This window comes from Danio aesculapii, chromosome 14 (genome assembly GCF_903798145.1).
Source record: "Danio aesculapii chromosome 14, fDanAes4.1, whole genome shotgun sequence".
In the NCBI taxonomy this organism is placed as follows: Eukaryota; Metazoa; Chordata; class Actinopteri; order Cypriniformes; family Danionidae; genus Danio; species Danio aesculapii.
This window is the reverse complement of record NC_079448.1, coordinates 33,861,756-33,888,022: the sequence shown is the minus strand read 5'-3', so window position 1 is coordinate 33,888,022 and position 26,267 is coordinate 33,861,756. Positions and strand designations below refer to the sequence as shown.

Here is a 26,267-nt window from a genome sequence, read left to right as displayed (position 1 = left end):
TCTGTCTTCGATGATCTTTGCTTAAGTTGCGTTTGAGAACCTTGCTACGTTGCATCTATTTATTAGGAGGAAGGGAGTTCCCATGCAACATCATCTACTGAAACATCCTGCTTAGCATCCTGTTAAATCGATATGCCCACAAAACCCACCAACCCTTTTCCTGCCTGAAATAAACTGTTGGTAGTACTTATGAAAAAAGCCACATGTGCATACATTATAGGAAAAAACATGAATTTGAATAAATGATTTGCATTAAACCTAATTTATCACAGACATGTAAAACTCAAAATAGGTCAAATTCCCATTTAGAAGTCACTGTACAACTTTTGTTTCATTTTTAATGAAAAAACATGATGAGCCACTAGAATTCAAAAGCTGTTGAGGCCCGAGTTGTTTAAGTGCTAAACACTGTCCAGCTCTTTCAAAAAGCAAGAACAGTTATTCTGAAGGCGGCTTTTTACTCATTTCATGCTGCTTGCGCTTGACAAGTGTGGTAGCAGGCTCTCAAAAACATGCTTTCTGTTTGGTGCTACTTGATGCTTCAGTTGCTCTGATTGGTGAGAAGAGCCAACAAGGTGATTGATAAGATACTGAAAGACTTTTTGAAGGTGTACTATATATTATTACTGAAGCACAATCTTAAAAGTTGTGTGTTTGTGTGGATTAGAAATACAATTTTTGTTCTCTACATCAAATCAAATTACTTTATATGCGTAAAAAGCAAATTAAATACAGCGTCTCTTTAAATGTTTCAGAAGACCTTTCTGAAAATTATGTCAAGGCATGGGTAAAATAATGTTTACTTATAATTCAGCTATAAACACAAGATCAAGGCCACAGATTCTGAAGACAGATGTACCACAAGACAAAATACTGTGCCATGCAGCCCAAGCACTGGAAGACGGGCCCGATGAAAAGCATTAAATATTCTGCATTAACTTTTACCAGTAAAAAAAAGAAATTTGGATCTTTTTAAAGGTGGATCTTAAATTGGCTCCCTGCATGCTGCAGTGGAACCAAAAACCCAAAAAGCTTCAAATCAGTGTCTAGTTAATGAAGTTTCATTTGTTGCAGTCCCTAAATCAAGCAGTAATCTATTCTAGATAAATGCAAGCATTGAATCAGATGGGTTGCTGTTTATGATATTTAACTTTTTTAATGTTATACTTGGTTCATGACGTTTTCAACAATGAAAAGAGAAGCTCACTGTTCATAATGAGTGAAATTCTGGAGTAAAATTCTAAATAGTGATTATATATATTTGAGCAATATCACACGAGTAGCAGTGCAATATGGCTGTATATCGGCACTGGTAGGAGGAGTGTATTGGCTCGAGGATGCAGGTCGAGTGCCTTAGTATCCCACCAGTGATGATATACAGCCATATCACACTGCTATGAGAGTGATATTGTGTTTATATAACAGTTCGACAGCATAATCATGTGTTTAAAAAAGATAATCAAACATGAGTATAAGAGCCCTTTTGTATGATGAACTACTTTCTTCTGCCACTCATTCACATTTGCAGCTGACGGTCAGAACAGTAGAAACCATTGCTAATTCAAATAGGCACTATCCTTATTAATAAACTGCATAGATGCAATCTAAACAACTACATACTTGACTTAAAAATTTCTTTATTGGTTGTTTATTGATCTGCTGTCACTCTATGTGGGCAGAATAATACACACGAGAGAAGAGGCTTTATGAGTTCTGATATTGCAGAATGTCGCACTGCTATCAGCCAATCAGATTCGAGAACCAAACAGAACTGTTGTATAAATATATATCTAAATATAACTAATTTGTTTCACAGATATTATAGTCAGCCATGAAAAATTAGTATCGATGCGTTGTTAGTTTTGATGCTCAAAAATATCTTTTGTCATACAGTATACTTGTAATAAAATCGAATTGAATTTTCAAGCATAAAAGGAATTATCATTTTTTTATTTCAGAAATCAGTGGCAAAAGTTATATGTGGCTGTTTTTTAGTAATTCTTTTATTTAATTATTTTTTTGCTCCCATAATGATTGAAATATCTATCAAGCAGTAATGTGTCAGGAGTTCAATGCAACTCTAAACATTTCAGGCATTTGATTATGGAGATGTTGAAAATGTGGTGCTCATATAATCGTTTTATGCGGAAATTGTTGCTAAATATATATATAGAAGAGCTGAAGCGCTAGGGAGACATTGTTTCATATTGGAAAAACGTAACAGCACCTTCAAATTGGTTCTATATTTGGTTGATAGTCTAATAACCAACAGCGATGCTCCAGGGAGAAAGCAAACAACAGGGATAGTGAATTGTCTTGTAGACTATCTCCAGTAATTCTGAAGGGATTAAGGGTTAGAAAACATCAATTTAACCATGTCTATAAATATGGACTTAAGCTCCATGTTTTTTCCTTCTTCTTTTTTCCAAAGTCAAGTCAATGAAAAGGCTTCTTAGCAACAGGTCCAGGGGTGTTTTGGCAGAATTTAGATAACAATCTTTATACCTGTACAATAAACAAGTGAATTGCATTTTGTTAAGGGACTGACGTCATTTCTTGAGTGATTTGTAACCCTGAATTTATGTTGTCTACCGGTAAGCTAAATTTAGATGAGCAATAGAAACAGAATCTGACATGGTTGCTCATACAATGGCACAATGACTCATAATGTCAAGTTAGAGCACTGTTTAAGGCCTCTGCTTATGTCACCATAAGAAGTAATACTATTTTCCAGTCGCGTTGTATGATTCTCTGCTTTGTGTCTGGGAACTTTGAGAGTCACATGTACCATAATGGCAAGTTTTCTTTTCAAAAATGAACGCTGATGTATTTTCAAAAACCAGCTGTTATTTGTTAAATATATTGTTCTATGCTAAATATGTGTCCTTGGAAAATTACTCGAGGTCTAAGCACTTCATTTCTCTATAACTCGCGTCTGGTTGCTGCTTGCGAATCTGTTTGCTAATATTTGCCACTTTCACATTTGTTCATATTGATTCTAATAACATTACACTTTCATTTTATGAATGAGTAATTCCCTGGTAATATATATTTTTGTTCTATTTGTATGCTTATTTTCGGTTATTACTTTCAGTTTGAGGTCACATGTGAACTGTTAAACGTGAACTGAAATGTCACATATAGTTCAGAACTGCTATACAGGTAATTCAAAGTCAAAAGAGTTTACTTTCTTGTTGTACTTGACTTTTTGCTAAAAGCATTTAAATTGGTTTTAAAAGGGTGGTCCATAGTGTATTTTTAAGGCTTGGTTGTGTTTATAAGATGCAAAGCAATGTGTGCTCATGCTTCATTTGTAAAAAAAAAAATAAATAAATTTACATATACCTTATATTCAGTTACTTAGCTAACATGAAAACAACATATTTCCTAGTTCCTCCGAAAGGCCCATCCTCAAGAAGCTCTGATTGGTCAGCTAACATGATGTGCTGTGATTCGGGGATTGGCTCCACGTCACCAGGAAAAGCGTCAATGGCATGCGCTGTGCCTCTGCTGTGTAAACAATCAGTCAGAGAAGCTGTTAGCCGTATTAGTTTAAGCCTGAATCATACAGAAAATGACACAGAGGACACAGCTGAACCTTACACCTGCTCTCTAAACTAAAATCTGACAAGTGTCTTTCACATATATTCAGAATAAGCATGTGTAAGTAATATGAAATGTTCTTTATATGAGTTCTTTATTTGAGATGTAGAATGCAGGGAAAGCAGGCGCATAGAGAGACACTGCAGCACTGCTGAAGACTGTGGGTGTTTACAGATAGGAATAAATATGAATAGCTAAATTGAAACTGCATTTCCCGTTGTTTACGTCCTCGCTACAACAACCCATTAGCGCTAGAAACTGTGCATGTAATAGATCATTTTTAACAAATAAAATTACTTTCAGATTGTGGCTCACAATCCACAGCTTCATCTGTTATGGTTAGAGCTGCTCCATCTTTAAGGAGTTTTTAACTGAATCCAGCACTGAACTGGGAGAGATTCTGGAAGCTGTCCTTTGTCAAATGCTAGCTATATCTTTTTTAGCTTTGTCTGCTATAACATTACAGCACCTCTGGCCACGCCCCTTCACTGCGCGGGGTGTATGCGCATGGTAATTGTGCGTAACTTGAAGCGTTTGTGACCTCACTAACCCAGATGTAATTTTTGTGGTCTCCAAACTTTGTTCGCTGTAGGCTTTGCTAAGCTAACTCTGTAAAAGCCAATGTCTCACTTTGCATTGAACTTTGAGTGTATAACATTCAGAGATGTTGTTTATGTTCACACAGCTACATTACACATCAGTAAAAGTTTAAAATACGATATCATAGCGGACTTTATGTTAGCATCGTATCTAATAATGTTAAAATTTTTACTTTCATTTCTATGGATGAGTATTACATGTATTAGTAATTCATTAGTTATTTACTTACAGTTTCACATCAGAAATTAAAGATGAACTGAAACGTTAAGAATGATAATTTGTATTGCACAGTCAACCTTGAAGCAACTGTTCACCTAAAAACTTAAATTCTGTAATTTTCTTTCTCTTCACTTGTTCCAAAACTGTTAGCTTTTTTTACTGTTAAATACAAAATATTCTGAAGAAAGTTGCACTGTACATACTTTTTTAAAGTTAAGGTTAAAAAACGTAGATGTGTTTGCCAGAAATTTACCAATAAAAGTTAGGTAGAAACTATATTGAAGGAATTATAATGCTTTGTTTTGTTATTTCATCTTCATTTACAAGAAGCAGGGTATTTACAGCTACTGTATATTTCTGTTTGTTCACATCCTATCCCTTTGTGTATCGTGGCGGCAGTCGCATACTGCTGTTATACCTAAAAACATGTTCCTAATTCTTAAGTGTGGCGATTAATGCCTCTCGCAGCAGTAATGGTCTTTTTGAAGTGTCACCCACTGTATGAACGAACTTTGCCCAGGAGCAGAGAAACCCACTAATGTGCTCATTGTCATTCACACAACTACTAAACACTATCATAACACACATAAAATCAACTTAATGCAGTAAACATCAATAATCAACATTAGATGTAACATAAAGCCCTAATGTAGGTTACTGATGAGAAAAAAAACTAAAAAGAGCCACAGAAATGTCAACAAGAAGGCATAAAAAGTGAAGGGTCATCCAATTTATGATTGTTATCCATATTTAATTATGTTATTATTAAATAATTAAAGAAACGTATTGTTAATCAGGTTATGGATTTTTACTGTAGCTTTTTGAACCATCATGTGTTACAGTGTGAAAAATGGAATCCATCGAAATCCATTGTATTTCTTTTTTTATACCATGGAAGTCAATGTTTTCAGCTTTCTTCAGAATATCTTCTTTTGTGTTCAGCATAAAAAAAAGAAACTCAAAACATTTATAGAACATCTTGAGGGTAACTAAATGATGAGTTAATTTTATTTTGGGATGAACTATCTCTTTAACCGTAAATGAAGTTTTGCTAAAACTATGACTAAACTGATTTGTCGTCAGTGATCGTAAATGATCATCAAGAAGATCAAATGTCACTAAGGTGGTTAACTCAAAATGTATTAAAGCTGCCTTCAGCCATAGCAGATGTAAAATTTTTAACCCTAAATTAATCCATAAAACAATCCAGTGTAGTTGGTTTAAATAACTTGATCTAATAAAGCCTTCGATCCGGAAGATTCCACTTTAGATGACTCGCTAGGTGGTGTTTGCGCTGAAAGAAAAATGTGGGTGTAACAAAGTCAACAAATGACTCAGTCTGTAATAATTAGTTCCCAAACAGACAAGGGTCTCTTTGCTGCAAATTGTTTTCATTCATGAGACCCTGATAATTTGCTGCTAAATTATCCCAAATGGCGTCATAACTTATGTAAGCCAGCATTTATTGCTCTTCATTTCTTAGCATCCTCGCTCGGGATTTGAGCGCGAATGAAAGTCTGCTCGCTGCAGCTTTGTGGTTTTTTTATTCAATGCTCAGCAGACGCCGTTACTTCATTAACACCACACTGTTTCCTCAGGACTCTAGTAAAAGCCCCAGACCCATCAAGAAGTTCCTCCCCAAGAGAAAAACAGAGAGAAAGCCATCAGACGACGAGTTCCTGCTTAGAAAAAGTAGGTTCAGTCAATAAAAAAGAAAAATCAGCTTCATTTTAATTCAGTTTAGATTTTTTTCCTAATCAAAATAACAAGTGGCATTGCCAACTTGTCTTTTAGCATGTGCAAGCAAATAGCAATAACGTATTGTTTGTTTGTCTCACAGGTACAGCAGCTCTAGAAGAGGATGCCCAGATACTCAAAGTGATTGAGGCCTACTGCACCGGAGCCAGTCTCCACCAGTCCACCACAGGTTTTATGTTCTGTACTGTAATCATCATATGCATTGTATAAGTGACTGTATTTTTTATAGCATTAACCTGCTAAAAAAAGCACTGATTTGTTCACACAGCTGTTCGTAAGGAGTGCGTCCCGCAGGTCCTGCTTCCAGAAGAAGAGAAGATTATTGTTGAGGATATCAAGAGCAATGGCCAGACCACCATTGAGGAGAAGTATGTTCGATTATATCCATAGATATTTACATTAGATGTTGCCTACCCTGTTGTTGTCTATTGGAAGGAATGCATCAATAGAGCCACCATTTTAGTACAGGGTAGCGCTCCTTTGAAATGAATATGGGACCAAGGTGTAGCGAAGGACTGGCCGTCCGGAGTCATAGATGTGTAAACATTTATACATATATCTATGGTCAGGAGTTTTCCCGTAGGTCAGTATTCAAATATTTTTTTAAATTACGAAAATTAAATTTGACATCACTTTTCTACATCGATGGATAAGTGATCACATGGGTATTGCCAACTAGGAGCGTTTGTTTGTGTGTATGGAAATGTATTATCCTCCCTTCCTGTTAAATTTGATCTAATCCATGTCCTGAAACACACCGTGATTCGTTTGTGAATGAATCCTCGCTATGAACGACTTGTGTGAACCATCGATATTCCTGCGTCTCAATGTGCATATCCACCTTTCTGATCTAAATGGTATATAACATTTGTAATATTCAATAAATTAAGGTGGACATTATGCACATTGAGGAACAGGCACTGTTATGTTATCAGGCACCCTTACAAGTTACTTTAACATTAGCTGTTACTTCACTTAGCGACAATAATACAAGTTTCTGGCACCACAGCGTCTTGTTGTCGTATTTCATTTACATTGTTTACAGATTTTATTCATCAAAACTAGCATAAATTAAGTGCGAGTTGGTGCTACTTTGCCTTATGGTCAGTGTAGTAAGTGACTATTATTATCAATAATGTTACTTGTTGAGCAAAAAAGTTCGTACACCCGTACACAGCTCAAAAGTCCAGCATCTTCAGATTAGCTTTAGTCTTGACTATGTGAAGTTATTGACTTTTGTCCTGGGAGCACTGTACAAATGTGGCGGCGGTATTGATGCATGCTCAGGGTCCGTATGCAATATCTAGGATATATCTAGAATATAATACAAATATTTATGGATTACATCAAATCAGAATTCTCATGTGCAGGAATGAGCATTGATTTTTGTAGTATTTTATATTACATTATCAATGTTCAGTGCATATGAAACATTTTATTATTGTTTCGTAAACTATTAAAGGCATTAAATAATTGACATTCTATTTAAACTGTAAGTGACATGATTTATTACTTGTTAATGCAATTTTTTATGAAAATTAGTACAAAATTGTTGATATTGGCCTAGAAATAGTGCAGGATAAAACTAAACAGACTTTTTTGGATTGTTTTTACTGAGGATGCCCTGATAGGATGATTTGGCTAAAATATAAATTTTTAATTAGCAACAACTGGCTCATTCTTATACCATTTTTTGTCACTCTCTCAATTATTTAAACTTTTATCATTAAAAAAGATCCCTGTTTTGATCAAGTCTTAAATTAACGAAATCAAAACCAGAAACAATATATGCATATATTTTTGCTAGTTTATTGCTGCATTATTTTAAAAAGTTTGTTTAATTATGCTTAATTGGATTTATTTAGTGTTCAATTATTTTTTGTTATAATTAGTATTATAATCATTTTCATTATATATACATTATTGTATTAAATTATTATCCCTTTAACCACAATTTAATCAGTCTAAGAAAAAGTTTTCTGACACCGCTAAGCAAAGACTGAGTTCTGTTTGAACAATAACAAATGGAAAACTCCTAACCGACCATAGAGTCACAATGACTACATTTACATGGACATGAGTAATAGAATTATTTAAACCTCCTGGAGAATAAACCTTCACATTTCCCAATGCAGGTGTTTGTGGTCCTTCAATGGGTCAAGAACCTTTTTTCAGCAAAGAGCCATTTTTTTTGCCAAATGCATTTTTTTAAAGAGCCATTGGGGATATATATGACGCATCACATGTTGAGCAAGTCCATGTATTAAGAAAGGATATTTTATAGAAATTTTTTTTTCTTTTCGCCATCAACACTCATGAATGTTGTTTGAATTTACGTGCGCAAGGTTACCATAGAAATGTAAGTTGTTGTCGTGTTTCAAGTTAATTCACAGCGCTGCACACATGCATTGGTTGAAACGTCCGTTTATTCTTATTCATTTTGCTGTAAAAATATACAATAAAAAGATGATTTTTATTGTATTTTCAATAGGAAACAGATTTTTTGTGACAGTTTTAATTTTTTATTGAAGTGAGACAGCTGGAGAGCCACATATTTTTGGTCAAAAAGCCACATGTGGCTCCAGAGCCATAGGTTCCCTACCCCTGGTGTAGAGAAAAGTGTCAAACAGCCGTGTGTATATAATATAACCTGTCGCAAAATGCGGTGAAATCCTGCAGGGCAATAATAGTTTGATTGTGGTGTTTACATGTCTACTGCGCTTCAATAATGCGTCTCAAATCGGCACACTCCACATATCTTAATTAGATTTTTCTTTAGTTCGATTACAACTTTAATCAGATCAAATTAATTGAAAATTGCTGTTTACATGGTAGACTCTTAATCAGAGTATTGTCTTAATCGTGTTAAAATTGTATTATTGGTGTCCATGTAAACGTACTCATTGACAGTTAAAGGGTTATATTGAATGCTATTTCATTATCATTATCTTGCAAATAGATTTTGTACATATTTCATTTGGTTTTGATGTGTATTTAATAATATTAACCAAAGAAATACAGTATTAATAATGAACTATCCTTTGGTTTAATTAGCTGGTTGTATATACCTAAAAAAATGTATTGTACTGTTTTGCAGAAGTCTAGTTGATGCCGTTTATGCCCTGAAAGATGAAGTCCATGAATTAAAAAAGGTACGATTTTGAATTATTATTTTTGTCAGCCAAAAGTATAACCAGGATAGTAGCATGACCGTCTGGTGCTGTACATTTTGAAGGAGAATAAATGGATGAAGCAGTGTCTGGAGGAGGAACAGAAGTCCCGTAAGGAGCTGGAGCGCGTAGTCAGAAAGTTGGCCAAGCAAAAGAACGACTGTTCCTGGGATGAAGGAAGTCACTAAAGAACACTCGCCTTTTCCCCCTTCACCATTCGCATGTATGTGTTTCTGTGTCACTGTGTGTCCTTACAACAATCACAATACACTGAACGTTGCTTTCGGAAAGTCTCCATCTTGGGGGTTTTCAGCCGATTCTCATCAAAGGTTTTTTTAAGGACAAGATGCGATGAGAATATTAAATCTGTGACTTTTTTTATTCTGACTATATGGAAGAATATCACTGTGCAGTTTGTTTTCACGCTCCTGTGAAGTGGCGTTTTCAGAACAAAACAGCAGCTGTTCTCGAAGACCAAGTGAACTGCTTATTTAGGAAGTATTAAGTGATTTTTCTTTTTGTGGAGTCCTGTCCTCAACCCTTCAACTTTCCTTCTTGTTCACTCAAGCACTCCAAGAAGAAACATCACATAAAAAAAGATGATGGGATTTCTTGTTTTTGAACTGAACAAATATCTGCCTCACTTTATGACTGTTACTGGTCATGGACAAGAGGAATCTGAAGACATGAACAGCATTCCAACTCAAGCCGCTATTGCACAAGTAAATAGATGACCGTAGACTTCACCGTATCCATAAGTATTGTCCTGTTTCTGCTTTTATAATGTGAAAACGGTAGCATGAGAAAGCTTTTAGGTCACAAGTGAACAAGATTTAGGTGTGCGATTTGCTCCTGATATAGATATGAGATGCCCTATTTGCCATCTTGAAATGCGTTTGCTTTTTCCTGTTGGGTGGTGTGTTTTCATGACACCGCTTTGAACTAAACAGTTAGTTTTAGTTGAAAACTTTTGGCCCAATTTTTTCTTTTTGTTTGTGTTGCATTTCAATGTGCAAGTTTAACATTATTATCAACCGGAAACTATTTAAAAACAATGACTCCTCTCGCATCCATTTTACGTGTTTAGTCTGTATGGACGAACCAAACATGCACTGACAGACTACAGCACTGTTTTTATATTTGTAAAATGTTGCTTTACAAAGTGACATGTTGATCTACTGGCCTGGCGTGCAAAATCTAGCTATTTTATTTGATTATTTTAGATATCAAATCAAATGCGAAAGCGAAAACCTTTAGTATTAATTTGTGATAAAGAAAGGTGAATTACCAACCAACTTGAAAGTGATGGATCGCCTACAACAAATAATTATATCCTTGCATATACATTTAGGCTGCGTCCAAAATCGCCTACTGCTCAGTAGGTAGTACATTCGAATTTAAACGTACTACTCAGCTGTTAGAAAAATATGTTCTGTATAGTATGAATGTCAGTAGCATGAATGGAACTCAGAGGTACTGTACTACATCTGCTATTTTGTCATCGTTACGTGACCTACCCGCGTCAGTTGCATCGCTTCACTCCCATTCAAGAATTCTCTCGTGATACATCATGGAATATCGTAGCGTCCATCCGATGCACATTGCAGAATCATGTTGGAAGTAGTAGGTCATCCGGGTACTTCTCGCATACTGATTTTCGAAATCTATGAATTCGAATTCGAACATACGTACTACTTTACTCGCATACTGTTTTTATTGTACTATATAGTATGGAAGTATGCGATTTCGGCTTTAGTCTTTTTTTCTGTTTGGCTTTAACCTTTGCACTATATATATATCTATATAAGAAAAAAAATAAAACGTTTGGTACTACACACCAACTATCTATAATGCATAATACATTTAATAAATTACTGGGTGTCCACTTACCATTAAGTATTTTGTGTAGTTCCCTTTCACATAACTTTTGATATTATTGTGCTCATTGTGAATGACCATTATTGCCTCCATGTAAACTACAATTTAATTCGTAAAAATAATTACATCACGCATGACGTATCGCATATGATATGTTCAGGCTGTTGGTATGCGTGAATCCCTGACAACCGATCCAACGTTGGTGAAACGGTTACATTTTTGCAAATATACACACAGACATTTTGTTGTTGTTGTTTTTACAAAGTGACATCGCCACCTACTGGCCTGCAGTCAATTTGTCATTTGGTGAAACTGATTTGTTTCAAGTACAATGTTGTCCTGTAAACCAGCCCTTAATTTTAAGGTTTCCAGTGTTAATTTTGTCAACATAAATAAGGGCACACATGTTCATTGATTACCTTTTTTTTTTACAAGACTAAAGCGAGATAAAAACTGGATGGCATGGATATCATTAGTAACTAACAGCGACTACATCAGCATGCAATATCATTGACAAAAATAAAAAAGACTAAAATGTAGCCAAAAGATCAATTTTTAAGTGAAGTTTATTTATAAACTAATTTCGAGAGGATCACATGCTTATGATTGCTAGCGGCTGGATCCGCATTATCCAATTCTCAGTGCACCAATCAGACGACTCCTTAGCTACTACAAATACCCTGGACTACGTACCACCGCTATCTTTGTTTTGAAGAATCCCCCATCCACCCCTACTCCTCTTTCTTCCTAGATGGGTGACACGGTGGCCCAGTGCTTAGCACTGTTGCCTCACAGCAAGAATGTCTCTGGTTCCAGGCTTTACCAAACCAGCAGACATTTCTGTGCGGAGTTTGCATTTCTCCCCGTGCTCACGAGGGTTACTCCCGGGTTCCCCGGTTTCCTCCCACCGTCCAAAAAAAATGCAACATAAGTTAATTGACTAATCTAAACCGGCACTATAGACATGCTACTAGTAAATGGTTATCTCTCAAGAGCAATCAGTGGCTGTTCATTGGTTATTACAGCAGGGGAGTTCTCGAGATCTACCTGAGCTCAAACTCCCCTCTCGCCTTGCAACAGGAGGGAGCCCCGGGCTCGAGGATCTTATGAGCTCAGGGCTCTCTACCGGGACAGCATGCCAAACAAGCTTATAATTAATCATCAGCTAAGTGTGAATCTTGAATTATAATCTGCTGGACGATACTGGCGCAGCAGAGCTTCTGTTTGTTTCCAGGCATGGGAAACAAACATTTTTCATCCTTATTTTCTTTGGCAAAATTAACACTGTAACACTGGAAATAAAATTTTATAATAGTACTCCAGCTTTAGATTCAACATATTCACAACTTTTTTCCCAGACAGTCATCCTAAAACATTACTGTAGCGATGGGGCGAGACAGAGAACCGTGGGAATGGAACGAGGCCGGCACTTGAGTGAGAACGAGAAACTCCTGTGGCGCACAGAGAAAGAGTTAAGACAGAGAAGGATGAGAGAGGACCAGGCCTGGACATATTTACATTGTGTTTGTTTTCAGTTCGACGACAGTCTCCGTGAGGAACTGCTGTCTGTCTGTTTGTTTGTTTTTTCTCTTCAATAAATTCTTTAAATTTCGTCGGTTCTTCACCTCCTCCTTCCCGACGGCCAGGAGGCTGTTTAAAATCCTTACATTGGCTCTTATAATCCAGAGCTCCTCTGCAGGACTCAAGGCCAGTGTGTGCCACGGGTGCTTTTCGTTCTCACTCAAGCACCGCCCTCATTCCGTTCCCACGGCTCTCGGCCTTGCCCACTAGCCGGAATTACATTTACATGCTTCTGATAATCATCACTTGTGTATCAGGGACAAAGCTATAAGAAGAAGTTAAGTTTATAATGCTATACTAATATGATTGATCGGTAATATAATGTATGTATATCATATATACTTGTATACAGTATAAATATGTATATATCATAGATACTATGGCAGAAAGAACCATATAAATGTTTTTTCTTAATTATAATAATAACAAAAAATACATAAGGAGATGTCAACCTCCTTTCTCTGAGGCTTGAAACTGCTTTGTATGTATCTTAAACCAAAAACGATCAATTATGAATGAGAATTTGGTACTTAGGGCCCTTTTAAGGGTGTACGTGGAAACTTGAGGTACTTCAGGCACTGATATTACTCACCATATCATATTATAATGAGAAACGAATGCGGTTGTAACCCAATTAAATGATTTGGTTTTGCTCTCCTGGAGGTGTGCAGTGCAATGCACTTTTCTTACTCATTCGTAGTCTGCCATAGTCATGTGTGGCAATGCGTGGTACGACTTACCTTTTTGAAGTTGCCAGATTGACTGTAACAAGTTGCCTTTCCTTACCTTTCATTACCGATCATAACCGTGACTAATGCTTTCAATCGCTGTGAATTGAAGAGACGATCTCCATCTTTATGCGATAGAGAAATGCATGCAGAAAGCTGAGAAGGCTTTTTATTTTTGCTTTTAAATCCACCAGCAGTCACTTCCGGAGCATTGCTGTGGCACTTCAATGCAATATATGACTGTTTGTTTGGTTACGATTGCTGTGCATTCATTCAAGAGCCCGATTTTCTCTTGGAAGGAGTATACTGTATAATGTATTCTTCCGATTAGGCAATAAGATGTGCTCCGAGGTGCACAGATGTAATGCTGTTACTGTGGTACTGTGTGTAAAATTGTTTCATGTTTGTGTGCGTGTTTGTTTTCCAGCAATTAACCTTGCATGCCATGTGCTACACATAGCCTTAAATATTATTTTAAAGTGTTAACCCTGATTGTATTCTTGTTGTTGTTACAAAAACTCCTGATCTGTCTAAAATCTGGACATCGGCAGAGATAAATGTGATATTTCTGCCCTGGTTTTGAAATTGAAGTGAGCAGTATGTAAATATGCATTGATTTAATATGGAAATGTGCTATTTCCCAATGGTGGCTATGAAAGAAAGTCGAGTTTGTCCTCCAAATGTTGTCAGGAAATGATTAATAGCACTTTCATGTGATCATAATGAGAGCCGAAGAACGTCCACGTCAGTTTCCTCTCTTAAAAAAGTGCCCATGTCTGCAGAGCGCAAGGTTTTTATTTTTTGCGGAGCTGATCTATGCAATATGAATGCTGAAATATATATATAATATGTTTTCTTCCCTAGTGCTTGTTTTTATTTTGTCCTCATTTCAATAAAGAATTGTTTTAATAAAAATAACATCATGTTAATTAGCTGTATGTTTGGTTTTATTTGGATTGGAGGAAATTCCAGCTTGTGTGGAGGTCGTGTGCGTAGTGTGATGGGGGGTTTTTATTCACTTATTCAGGCGTGAAGCTGCAGGCTGGATTGAGCGCTGTAGGCTGATAACTTCCTGTAAGCAAAGGCTATGAAACAAGTGCGAGTTTCTTACTTAAAACTCACTGTTTCCATGGAGGAGGATGGAATGCTATAAAATAGGCACAGCGGTATGGCAGGTTCGTGGTCTTATTTTTAAAAGTTGAAGTTAAAAACAGAATCGGTGCTCTTTCTCTCCAAACTCTACCTACACATTAGTTTCCAAGAGCTAAGAGTATGCCTTCTCTCAACGAACACGTGCAGATCGTAACCTGTTGGAAATGTTGATGATACAAATTAACCTAATAGTTGGTTTTGAGCCTTGTTTGGTGCTTACTGTATTGACAGATTATTAAACTGAAAACATTTAAGAATAATTTGCTTGTATTTATAGCAATTAAAAATAAATCGTGTGTGTGTATATATATATATATATATATATATATATATATATATATATATATATATATATATATATACATAGATAGGAAGACTGATAGATTATAAAAATAAAAATATACATTAAAAAAATATGTATTTAGGTATACATATGCATGTAATTATAGTAAATATAAGAATATGTAATCTGTCTGTCTGTCTGTCTATCCATCCGTCCATTCATACAGGGGCAAATTAAGTGATTTGGAGGCCCTAAGCAATTCTAGTCATGTGGCTCAACAGTACTAAAATGCTACTTTTATTTAATTGTTATTTATTTATCAGTTTTTTTATCACTTTCTTTTCTAAATTTTATCTTAATGCAATCTACATTTTAAATTATTAGTTTTCATTAAATTAATTTACAACTAAAAATAATACATGTTTATATATATATATATATATATATATATATATATATATATATATATATATATATATATATATATATATATATATATATATATAAATTTGACTGCTGGACTGCTCCATGATTAGGAGTGGTGGACAAATTTGTACATATTTTATAATATTATTACATAACATTACATTATTATAATAATATTACATTTTACTTTATTTTAAATAATATTTAATTATATAAAAGTTTTATTTGACTCTCACCATACAAAATATGATAGAAAACAACATTATATATAGTTTATAGGTATAATTTACACTTCTAGATGGTTATTATTGAGGGCCCCCAAATTTCCTGGGGCCGTAAGCAGCCGCTTACCTCACTTACTGGTTAAATCCGCCACTGCATTCATATATACTACCTATCCGTCCGTCGTCCGTCCATCCATCCGTCCATCCATCCATCTGTCTATCCGTCCGTCCGTCTATCCGTCCATTCATATATACTGTCTGTCTATCCGTCCATTCATATATACTGTCTATCTATCTGCCGTCTGTCCCTCTATCCATCCATTTATTTATCCATCTATTAATCCATCTATCCATTCTTCTATTCGTCCATCCATCTATCTATCTATCTATCTATCTATCTGTCCGTCCGTCCGTCCGTCCGTCCGTCCGTCCGTCCGTCCGTCCGTCTACATACATGCATGCATACATCCTTTTTCTTCAGTTTGTTATAATTCTCCACGCACACACATACATTACATTGCTGTTTTAAAAAGAAAAATGATTTAATAACCTATAATCAAATATAATTGTCAATCATATCCCTGAATAAATACCTTTATTTTCAGTTCAATAGTTTATTATTATTAACATTATATAAAAAGAACAAACTGTAAAAGGAAATCCAAATAAGCAATAAATAGTTTGATACAAACACTGCAACTGAGTGGATTGAAAACATTCATGAAATCCTATTAGGTTGTATTTGCAATGAACAAAATAATTGAAAGCAAATCCCTGGACGTTTCCATATTCATTAATCCAGAATTTGTATTGTGGTTTGGCATGCAGGAGAACAGGAGCTTCATGTGGTGATTTTCTTTAAGTCTCAACTCACTCGGACGTCACATGTACATCACTGTATAAATATCCACTTCATTATAATCCAAACAATTCCCTGAATATCAGTATCATCCGTCTCCCCCTCAACTGATTCAGTTCCAAAGTCTTCATTACTATAGCTTGAATAATCCAAACCAGCAGTAATTCTTGTTTACCAGTGATCTGTCTGTTACTGTAACATAGACTTGTTGGTCTTTCTCCAGGTTAAACACTCCTGCTGAGGATGCCGTACACATCTCTTCTGTGGTCTCATGCAAGGTGCAAAAAGACTTGAGTAATTCCTTATTCTCATTTTTTGGTCCTGATCTGTTTATAGTTTGCTTTAGTGGATTTTTAGTGGCCCGTTTGGAGAAGGTGACTTGGGAATAGATGAAGTAGACTCCGGGAGTTTAATGGTTAGCCTGTCCTTTTGTGTGGTAAGCTGGACGCCTCGTAGCAGTGAACGTTCTTGATCCCAAAGAAGACTGTTTGACCTCAAGGCCTCTGATTGCTTATCTGATGAGGTTAAAACAAACACAATCCTGTTATTAACACAATATCCTTAAAGGAACGGACAGGAAATAGGCTCATTTTACAATTCCCTAGAGTTGAACGGTTGAGTTTAAATATTTTTGAATCTATTCAGCTGATCTCCAGGTCTCCAATTTTAGCTTAGCTTAGCATAAATTATTGAATCGGATTAGACCATTAGCATCTGGTTCAAAAATTTCAAAAAAGAGTTTTGATCATATCCCTATTTTAAGACTATTTTGTAGTTATGTTGTGTACTAAGATCAACAGAAAATGAAAAGTTGCTATTTTCTAGGTCGAAATGGCTCAGAACTATACTTTCTCTCTGGCGTAAAAATCAAGGAACTTAGCTGATGTATCATGGCTGCAGCAAATACAATGATATTATGCAGCACCTAAAAATAGTCCCCAGCTAACAGCACTGCGTCCTCTTATTGCCAAAACTTTTTGGATTTTTTTTTTTAATCAGATGCCAATGGTCTAAACTCTTTTTCTAACTCTAGGACAGTTGTAAAATGTAACCCCCCCAAATTACTTTAAATGTTATTCTAAATTTTGTAATTTTTGCCTTTTTATATGAAATAGTATGAAATATGAAGTAATATGTAATGTATATAATACACACACATATTATGTCAAAACTAACTTTAATTAATTAACAAGCTATTAGTAATTTTTGTGATGACTTGTGATTAATTTTTGCCCAGCACCACTGTGAAGTGTTTTTCTTGTTGATCAGAGTTGTTGCCTCTTGTCAGCGGGCAAGTTAGGCAATGCTTGGGGCCCAAGGTCAAAGGGGGGCCTGCAACAACCCAAACTCCTCACGCCCACCTCCTCACACTCAAGAATCTAAGACCTAAGAATCACCATTGACCCTGATGTAAAGAAAACCTCCAAAATGCACTTTTTAGTGGTTCATTTGTCACACTTTATCAAGTGGGGTATATGCACAGCTGGTGTTTTTCAGCCACTTATTAACTTTCAGTGAAAGATTGTGAGTAATGTTTTCAGTTTCATAAGATTTCTTTTACAGAATCGATGTTGTAATGTAATTAAAATACAATCAGTTAAATAGGCTTAAGTATTAATTTCGTTTTTCAAGCGTAAAATGAGATGAAAGGCTGTTTAAACGCAAGCGCCATCAGGAAAAGCAGGCGAGAGCAGAAACTCTGTTGAAAATACTGTGGTAAAATAAATTTCCATATTTTAAAGACATGGCGCAGAATAATGGATTTTAATGCAGTGCTTCTTGTTTGGTCTGAAACCAACATTATACTGTATATCAATCAGACAGTGAAGATCATTGATTTTTAAAGAAACCAGATTTTAAACATGGCGATTTTTGTAATGGATTTATAGTTCACCAGAATTGATTGAGCTGGCTTACTGAAAATTAAAAGTCCTTGTGCAAATCACAATTCATATTTTTAGGGGCTACTTTCTCAAAATGAGTCTTTTTCTCTGATCTGAGCCGTGAATCTGCACTATAGCAAGACTTTATAGACCAAATTTTATACTTCATTCATGATTATACACATTTATTCAGCTTTTTTTCTGCGGTTTACAATATTTTACAATACTATTGAATGATGAAAAGATATTTCCAAAATTCTGTGTGTAAAAAAAAAATATATATTGTAATGGCAAATAAAAATAGCCCATGTTTAATGAAATCATGATTAATTTGGAAATAATAAAATCTAACATTTTAAAAAACGTATACAAAATGTTTGCATAATCTGGAGAAGTGAAGTTTTTATGGAATTTTTCTGCCCTATTCTTTTGCAGTGACTTGCCTAAATATTATCAAATGAATAGCTCTTTTAAATGGATATGAATGTTACTTTAGCTCTTCATTGCATTACTGTTCTGCAATTAGAATAGACTGATAAAATAATGTATGGTCTTACATTTCACAGTATGTTCACTCAGGAAAATCATGTGTGCAGCAGGTCCATTCCTCGAAGGTCCTCCAGTAAACTTAGAAACTGCAGGATGATTGCACAACAATAGTTAGAATATCAAGAAATCTATAACAAATATAAATTTGTTAGCCATTAAAATTTAAACATTTTCGATAGAGGGATAGTTCATGCACAAACAGTTTCTTTTAATTTGTTGTTAGTTTTATCCATATATTGATCACTTAGCCGATTTGAATGTTATCACTCGATTGAATGGGTATTATCAGTGGTTATCAGCTGATATATATATGGGCCAGTGGGGGGCCTTCTGCACCTACTGGTAGGCTCAGGAGGCTTTTATCATCCATCCACATGGTCAATCAGCTATAGATCACTTACTGCTGTGGCTGAAAGTTAACAAGGTTGATATTATTTATTAAATGTTTACCCCAACCCTGAATCCATCCGTCACAGTAATGTAAAAACAGATCTGGATCTGGAGTATTCTTTATTAGTATAGCTGATTAACCATGTGGATGTATGATAACAGCCTTCTGAGCCTACCAGTAGATGCAGGAAGCCCCTACTAGCCCATATTTATCAGCTGATATCCACTGATAAAGCACATTCAATTGAGTGATAACATTTGAAGCAAATGGATCACTTCATAAGACCTCAGTGTATTAAGTATTAATTCAGTTTTGCCTGTATATATATTTTGACCTGTAGCCTTTTCTTTCATGTTATGAATCACCAGTGACAACAATTTCAATTTCGGCTTTTTTAATGTTCTATTGAAGGAAAAAGTCACCTAAAATGAAGGGTGTGTTAGGGTGAGTAAATTAAATCTTTTATATATTTACATAAATGCAAAAGTATTTGATCCCCTGCTTATTTTCTATGTTCAAAGAAATGATCGGCTATAAATGCAATAGTAGGTTTATTTGTGAGAGACATTCAGAAAAATGCTTTTCCAAAAAGTTATGAACTGGTTTACATTTAAGTATTTGAGCTCCTCTAACAATCAGCAGGATTTCTGGCTACTAGATGTTTTATAGAGGAAAAAAGCTGAGATCAGAAGATGTCTCTTAAAGCTAGTGCTGCTAATCTCAGTTTTTTTACTTGTATAGCAGACACCTGCTCACAAAAACAATAAATCAATCAGATTTCAAACTCTCCAACATGGCCAAAGAGGTGTCTAAGGATGTCAAAGACAAGATTGTAGACCTGCACAAGACTGGAATGGGCTACAAGGCTATCGCTGAGCAGTTTGGTGAGAAGGTGACAACAGTTGGTGCAATTACTCGCAAATTAAAGAAAAACAAAGCAACTGTAAATCTCCCTCAGTCAAGAGCTCCATGCAAGATCTCACATTGTGGAGTCTTGGTTATCATGAGAATGGTGGGGAATCAGCCCAGAACTACACAGGAGGATCTTGTCAATGGCAGCAGGGGCCATAGACACCGTGATAACAATTGGTAACACGCTACACCAGTGTTTCCCAACCCTGTTCCTGGAGCCACACCAATAGTACATATTTTGGATGTCTCTTTTATCTAAACCATTCGTTTCAGGTTTTCGAGTCACTTCTAATGTTCTGATGAGTAGATTCAGGTTCGGTTGAATAGTAAGAGGTTAAAAATGTGTACAGTTGGTGTGCCTTCAGGAACATGTTTGGGAAACACTACACTACAACATCAAAGACTGAAATCCTGGAGTGCCTTCAAGCACAAGAACAGGCCTGTCTGAAGTTTAAATGCCACTGAACATGGGTCCGATGAGACCAAACTCAAGCTTTTTGCCATCAACACAACTCGCCGAGTTTGGAGGAGGAATGCTGCCTACTGGAGGTGGAAGCATTCAGCATTGGGGGTGTTTTTCTGCTAAGGGGGCAGGGCAACTGCATAGTATCAAAGGGATAATAAACGTGCTGTGTATCATCAGATCAGGGGTGAGAACTGTTTATAAAGGGTCGTAGGTAGGTCATACAGCATTATAATGAGTCAAAACACATGGTCAGGGCAAACAAATGAGTTGCTCAAGAAGCACATAAAGGTTCTGGAGTGGACAAGCCAGTCTCCAGACCTTAACCCCTTTGAAAACCTGTAGAGGAAGCTGAAAGCTTGAGTTGCCGAATGTCATCTTTAAAATCGTAAATACTTGAAGAGAGTCTGACAAGTGGAGTGGGACAGAAGGATGCAAACATGAAACATGCAAACTTGCTGGCCAACTACAAGAAAGGCCTGACCTCTAAGGATTTTAAGTTGTTTTTTGCCAGGGGCTCAACTACTTATTTCTCTCATTAGAAATGGAAATCAGTTCATAACTTTTTTGAATTGCATTTTTTGGGGATTTTATTTGTTGCTATTCTGTCTCTCACAGTTGCATTAAACCTACCATTACAATTATAGACTGATCATTTCTTTGTCAGTAGGCAAACATACAAGATCACGGTGTAGGTGTGTGTGAAATATCCCCTTTAGAGAATAAAGATATACTTGTATTAATGTATTGCTAAGTGTACACTTACATGTTCCATTTTCTTGTGAAACCTTTGGGATGAAAAAAATGTATTAATGAAACATGAAGTAATACTTGTTTATTATATGTTGAATATTTTAGTTAATCTGGGATGTTTTGCATAACGTTTTGACATAAATGCATACCTTTCCCATGACAGTATTAACTTTTTCCATCAGAATTCGACATTCTTGTCCCCTGTTGCCATTCACACATTGCTGTAGTTTCTTCAGAGTCGCTGTGTCTTCATGATAGGCCCATTGTAGTTCCTAAATATGAAGAAAAATGCATTCATGAATGTTTGCTTTGATGATTACGGAAATTACAGTAAATTCTTATGGACCACAGATAATACATTTGAATTTGAGGTTTACAATGACTTTTCCAGGGTTTTACTAAATGAAATCAAAATGTAATCGATGTATATAAAGTTATCTATAACATATCTTAAAGCTATACAACTGCCTGCAATAGACACGTACTCCAAGTGTGAAATGTACATTTACCTGGAAGATACACGTAATAGAAGTACTACAACTATATACACATAGAGAATAAATGTTATACAAATAGTATATACACGCACACACCTATTTATAGGATACCTACATATAATACAACTACAACTACAGTTTTCCTAAATGTCTTTTTTTTGTAAATGTTTTCTCAAAATATGTAAACAAATGTACATAAATATAGTATTTTTGTGATATAAACATCTACGGTAAGCTTAATGTTAATCAAATCATGCCATGTTCATCCATTTCTTGCTTTATCAACATGAATACCAACTGAAACTAACTTATATTTTTATTACTTACTGATTGTTTTATTGTTTACTACTGTACATAAAAATACTGGTATTAATTGCACTCATGTCATTCCAAACCCCTGAGACCTTGAGAAAATAGTTTTTAACACTGTCTAATGAGATGTTTAGCAATGCATATTGCTTATCAAAGGTGTTGGGGAAAGTTACTTTAGAAAGTAATGCATTACAATGCTGAGTTACTCTCCAAAAAAAGCAACTAGTTGCGTTACTTATGTAAAGAATGAGTTACGTAGGGTTTACAATTTACTTTTGCGCTACTTTTTCTGACCTGGCTGAGGCTTGATCTCTTTCAGAACTTGCATGTTTGTTTTTCTTAATTAATTTTTTTAAATAGTGGAGATCTGCCATTAACAACACACTGTACAACCTTCATTTTCCTTAAAAAGAAAACAAATACTAAAAATAATGTAGGATAATTTTATCTTCAGAGAACTTCCTGAGCCCAGAGCTCTACATGCCACATATACAGATAATTGAAAGTTTAAAGCAATGCGTTTGCTACTTTTGTACTGTTTGTCTTATTCAAAAGTAAAGTCACCATGCAGTCAGATAATCCTCTTTTCCTTACCTTCTGTGTGTTCAAAATAAAGAGAATATTACTATCGCAGAAATGTAAGGCTCTGCCATCTTCATTTCTGCCTGTTCCTGCATTCTTTCATTGCATGCAGGATTCAACGTGGCTACATCATTTTAATTCAGCAATTTATTTTTTAAAAGCGAATTAACTAAACTAAAAAGTAACTCAAATATTATTACATAATTCTGAAAACTAATGTATTACAGTACTCGTTACTTAGAAAAGTAATATTATTACTAACTCGTGTTAATTGTAATGCATAACCCCCAACACTGCTTATCAAAAATTTATGAAAAAATTGTCAAAGTTTACCGTATAAAATAGACAAAATATCTTCATGGAACATGACCTTATTTATTTAGTACTCTAATGATTTTTGGCATGAAAGAAAAATCAATCATTTTGACCCATACAATGTATTTTAGGTTATTATACACAAAAAATTTAAACATGTATACTGAGAGCAGAGTGTTATTGGAACAGAGCTCATGTTTTGCTCACTGAAAAAAAAACGCTTCAGTGGACACGCACCCTCATAGGCAGCATTCGCATTAATGAACACAATATACTGACACAGAAGAGATGAAGCTTCTAATTAAAATCATTATTTTTGTTTAATGTGTGCACAAAAGTATTATTGTACAGCTTATTAATATTTCAAATGAACCATTGCAAGCATATGGTTTGCTTTGGGGATGTTTTTCTGCTATTTATGCTATCTTTCTGGACTTTAATCAAGAACCTCGATGTCTATCTAGAGGATCAGGAAACTCTCAGATTACACCTAAAATATTTTATTTTCAGAAAATGAACAAAGGTCTTAAGGGTTTGGAATGACACGAAGGAGAGTAATTTTGATAAAACTTTTCATTTTTAGCTTAACTAACACTTTAATCGTTTGTTTTGGACATTAGACTTTTGGACATTGGAAAATTATACCTTTTAATGTGACTGATTCTCATCATTCTGTCTGTCTGATTTTCTGAACTATAATCTACAAGTTGTATTTAAAAAAATGTTAATCTTTACTATGATATTTAAAATAAATATTTCTTTGACTCTTCTGTAATTGTATTTAGTTTTGTTCTGGTGATGCTTAAATAACAATGTTTCCATATGGTGGAACTCATTTTAATTATTGAGTCAGACCTCTGACATACAGTAGAACTCATACAATGAGATTGCATAATTTGAAGTGTAATTTGGTTTTAGTTTCCGCTCAAGATTTAAATGCTGTTTTTTGTTTTCTTTGTTTCTTTGATGCGCTGCACTGCTGCCCTGTTCATAAAACCACAGAACTCAGGAAATACACCATTGAGATCTGGCCTCAGAGTCTTTTAAACCTAACTGTTTCTGTCGATGTTAAGAAAATACGATCAAGATTTGAGCTCAGTACTTAACACACAAGAGCACACCATTTACACAACCTCACAGATTGTAGAATGCATTCTTGTAAATAAGTTTGACTCGGTTAAAAAAGTAGAATTTAGAATATTTATGCACACGCGATGGGAAGTCATAATTTACATTGATTATTAAATAAGCTTAACATTTAAATTTAAAGTAATACACCTGAAAATTTCTTCAACCAAAAAAAAATAATTGTCTATCATACTTTCTTTTTTTTTAATATAGTAAAATGTTTATATTTAACCTCATATATACATAAATGATTATGTAACATTTTTCAGCAGGAACCTAAGTAAATATAAATAATTTTATCAAATTAAAACATATTTAAACGTTTATTCATCTACACTGTAAAACCCAACAGTCAACTTTATCAAATGAAATGAGTGTAGTTAACTCAAAATTTACTGAAAGGTAATTCTACTCATTTGAAAATAGTTTTGAACTCAGTGTTAATAAAATACCTCATTACTTCAACTTAAATGGAGTAAGTTCACAGTACTCATATGGATTAGTTTTTTTTAAAACTCAAACGGTTTGAGTTGTCTTAACGTATTGGGTTTTATAGTAGTCAGTTGCTTTGAGTTCTCTTCATTTATTGGATTTTACTGTGCTCAAATTGCTCCGTTTACTCAAATTAATTAAGTTCACAGTACTCTTTAGGATTCGCTTTTTAACTTAAATGGTTTGTTTCAATCGGTTTCCTCAAATCGTTTGAGTTACCTTAACTTTTTGGGTTTTACATTGTGTAAGCATAATATTCATCATGCCATGCTAGTACATTTCTTGCTTTATCAACATAAATACCAATGGAATTCTAGATTTTTATTTATTACAGATTGTTTTAATGTTAACCACTATACATAAAGGGACAGCAGGCACCCAAGTAAATATTTATAATTTTATCAAATAAAAAAATATTTAAACATTGATTTACATTACATAGAAATAATCTCTCAATAAATTTTAATAATGGAAAAAAAAATCTAATTCAAAAAGCTCATTTAAACTATAGAAACTGCAAGAGAATCTTAATAAAAAGAAAATTAATAATAACATTATCAAAATGACTATATGATATATTTAATCTGACTTGATTTAAATAAAATAAAATTGGTGTAGGATTTACTAAGAAACAATTATCACTCAAAAATTGGCATGTACATTTTTTTAAATAATTGCAAATATCTCTTTAAACAGTTGTAGCTTTCAATGAAATATTTTTTATTTTTAGTTTTACATGATTTACTAAACAAAAAAAACATATAAAAGTCAATTAAAATAATGTTTAAATAAAAGTCTGTCCCTGTATGTAGCCTGCAGTAAATACTAGAGAAATCGGTTCATACCCCGTTGACTTTCTGGAACAGGTAGAGGAAGCCTCCGAAGGTCAGTGTCATTAACAGCAGTAGTATCACTGACAAAAACTTGACTAAAGGTGTGTTTCCCGATGGCTGGGCCTTCTTGTATCCTGCGCGTGGAGGCACCGGTGGGGGATTGTAGCTACTGTGAAAGGTGTTTATCATGGTGAAAAGAAGATGAGGAGTTGACAAGAGAATAGACGTTTACTCCAGTGACACCCATGCAGTTCTGAAGAGCTGCTCTCAAAGCAACCAGGCTCATTTGACTGCCACTTCCTGAGAGATGTCACTTTTTCAGATGGGCTGAGACTAACAGTGTATGTCTTTCTACGTAATTTGGTGTTAATCAAATTTGGAAGATGTTTCTGAGGCTTTATTCTTTAAGGTCATGCTTTTTTTGTTGTTAGTTTTTTGCTCAAAGGTCATTGTGTTTGCAGTATTTAAAAAAAAATACAATTCTGAGCCCTTCTTACGATTACTTTTAAGAAGTTGATACAAAAGTGATTTTTGGTGGATGTATGAAGTCATTTTGCTTCAAGTTCAAACAGAAAACCATCAAGTTGATTTTGAACACCAGCATTGGACAACTAGCACCAACATATTTTGTTTTTATCTTGTTAATTTATACACTAAGAGAATATTGGGTTGTGTA

At 34.8% G+C, this 26,267-nt stretch overlaps 2 protein-coding genes across 3 annotated transcripts in view; one reads left to right on the top strand and one right to left on the bottom strand.

The window, feature by feature from the left end:
• Positions 1-14,455, top strand: part of arhgef6 (Rac/Cdc42 guanine nucleotide exchange factor (GEF) 6) — a 62,088-nt gene extending 47,633 nt beyond the window's left edge. For both annotated transcript variants that reach the window (XM_056471697.1, XM_056471698.1), the window contains 5 exons: positions 6,021-6,114; positions 6,263-6,349; positions 6,449-6,548; positions 9,278-9,332; positions 9,416-14,455. In XM_056471697.1, coding sequence (XP_056327672.1) covers positions 6,021-6,114; positions 6,263-6,349; positions 6,449-6,548; positions 9,278-9,332; positions 9,416-9,538 — 459 coding nt within the window. In that variant the 3' untranslated portion in view covers positions 9,539-14,455. The remainder of the gene's footprint in view (positions 1-6,020; positions 6,115-6,262; positions 6,350-6,448; positions 6,549-9,277; positions 9,333-9,415) is intronic.
• A 1,852-nt stretch (positions 14,456-16,307) lies between these two features.
• cd40lg (CD40 ligand) lies at positions 16,308-25,840 on the bottom strand. The gene is given in 6 exon segments (XM_056472293.1): positions 16,308-16,889; positions 16,892-16,996; positions 18,922-18,999; positions 21,446-21,467; positions 21,582-21,704; positions 25,604-25,840. Coding segments are annotated over 6 exon segments (780 nt in total). The 5' UTR covers positions 25,781-25,840; the 3' UTR covers positions 16,308-16,614.
• Positions 25,841-26,267: the final 427 nt, after the last annotated feature.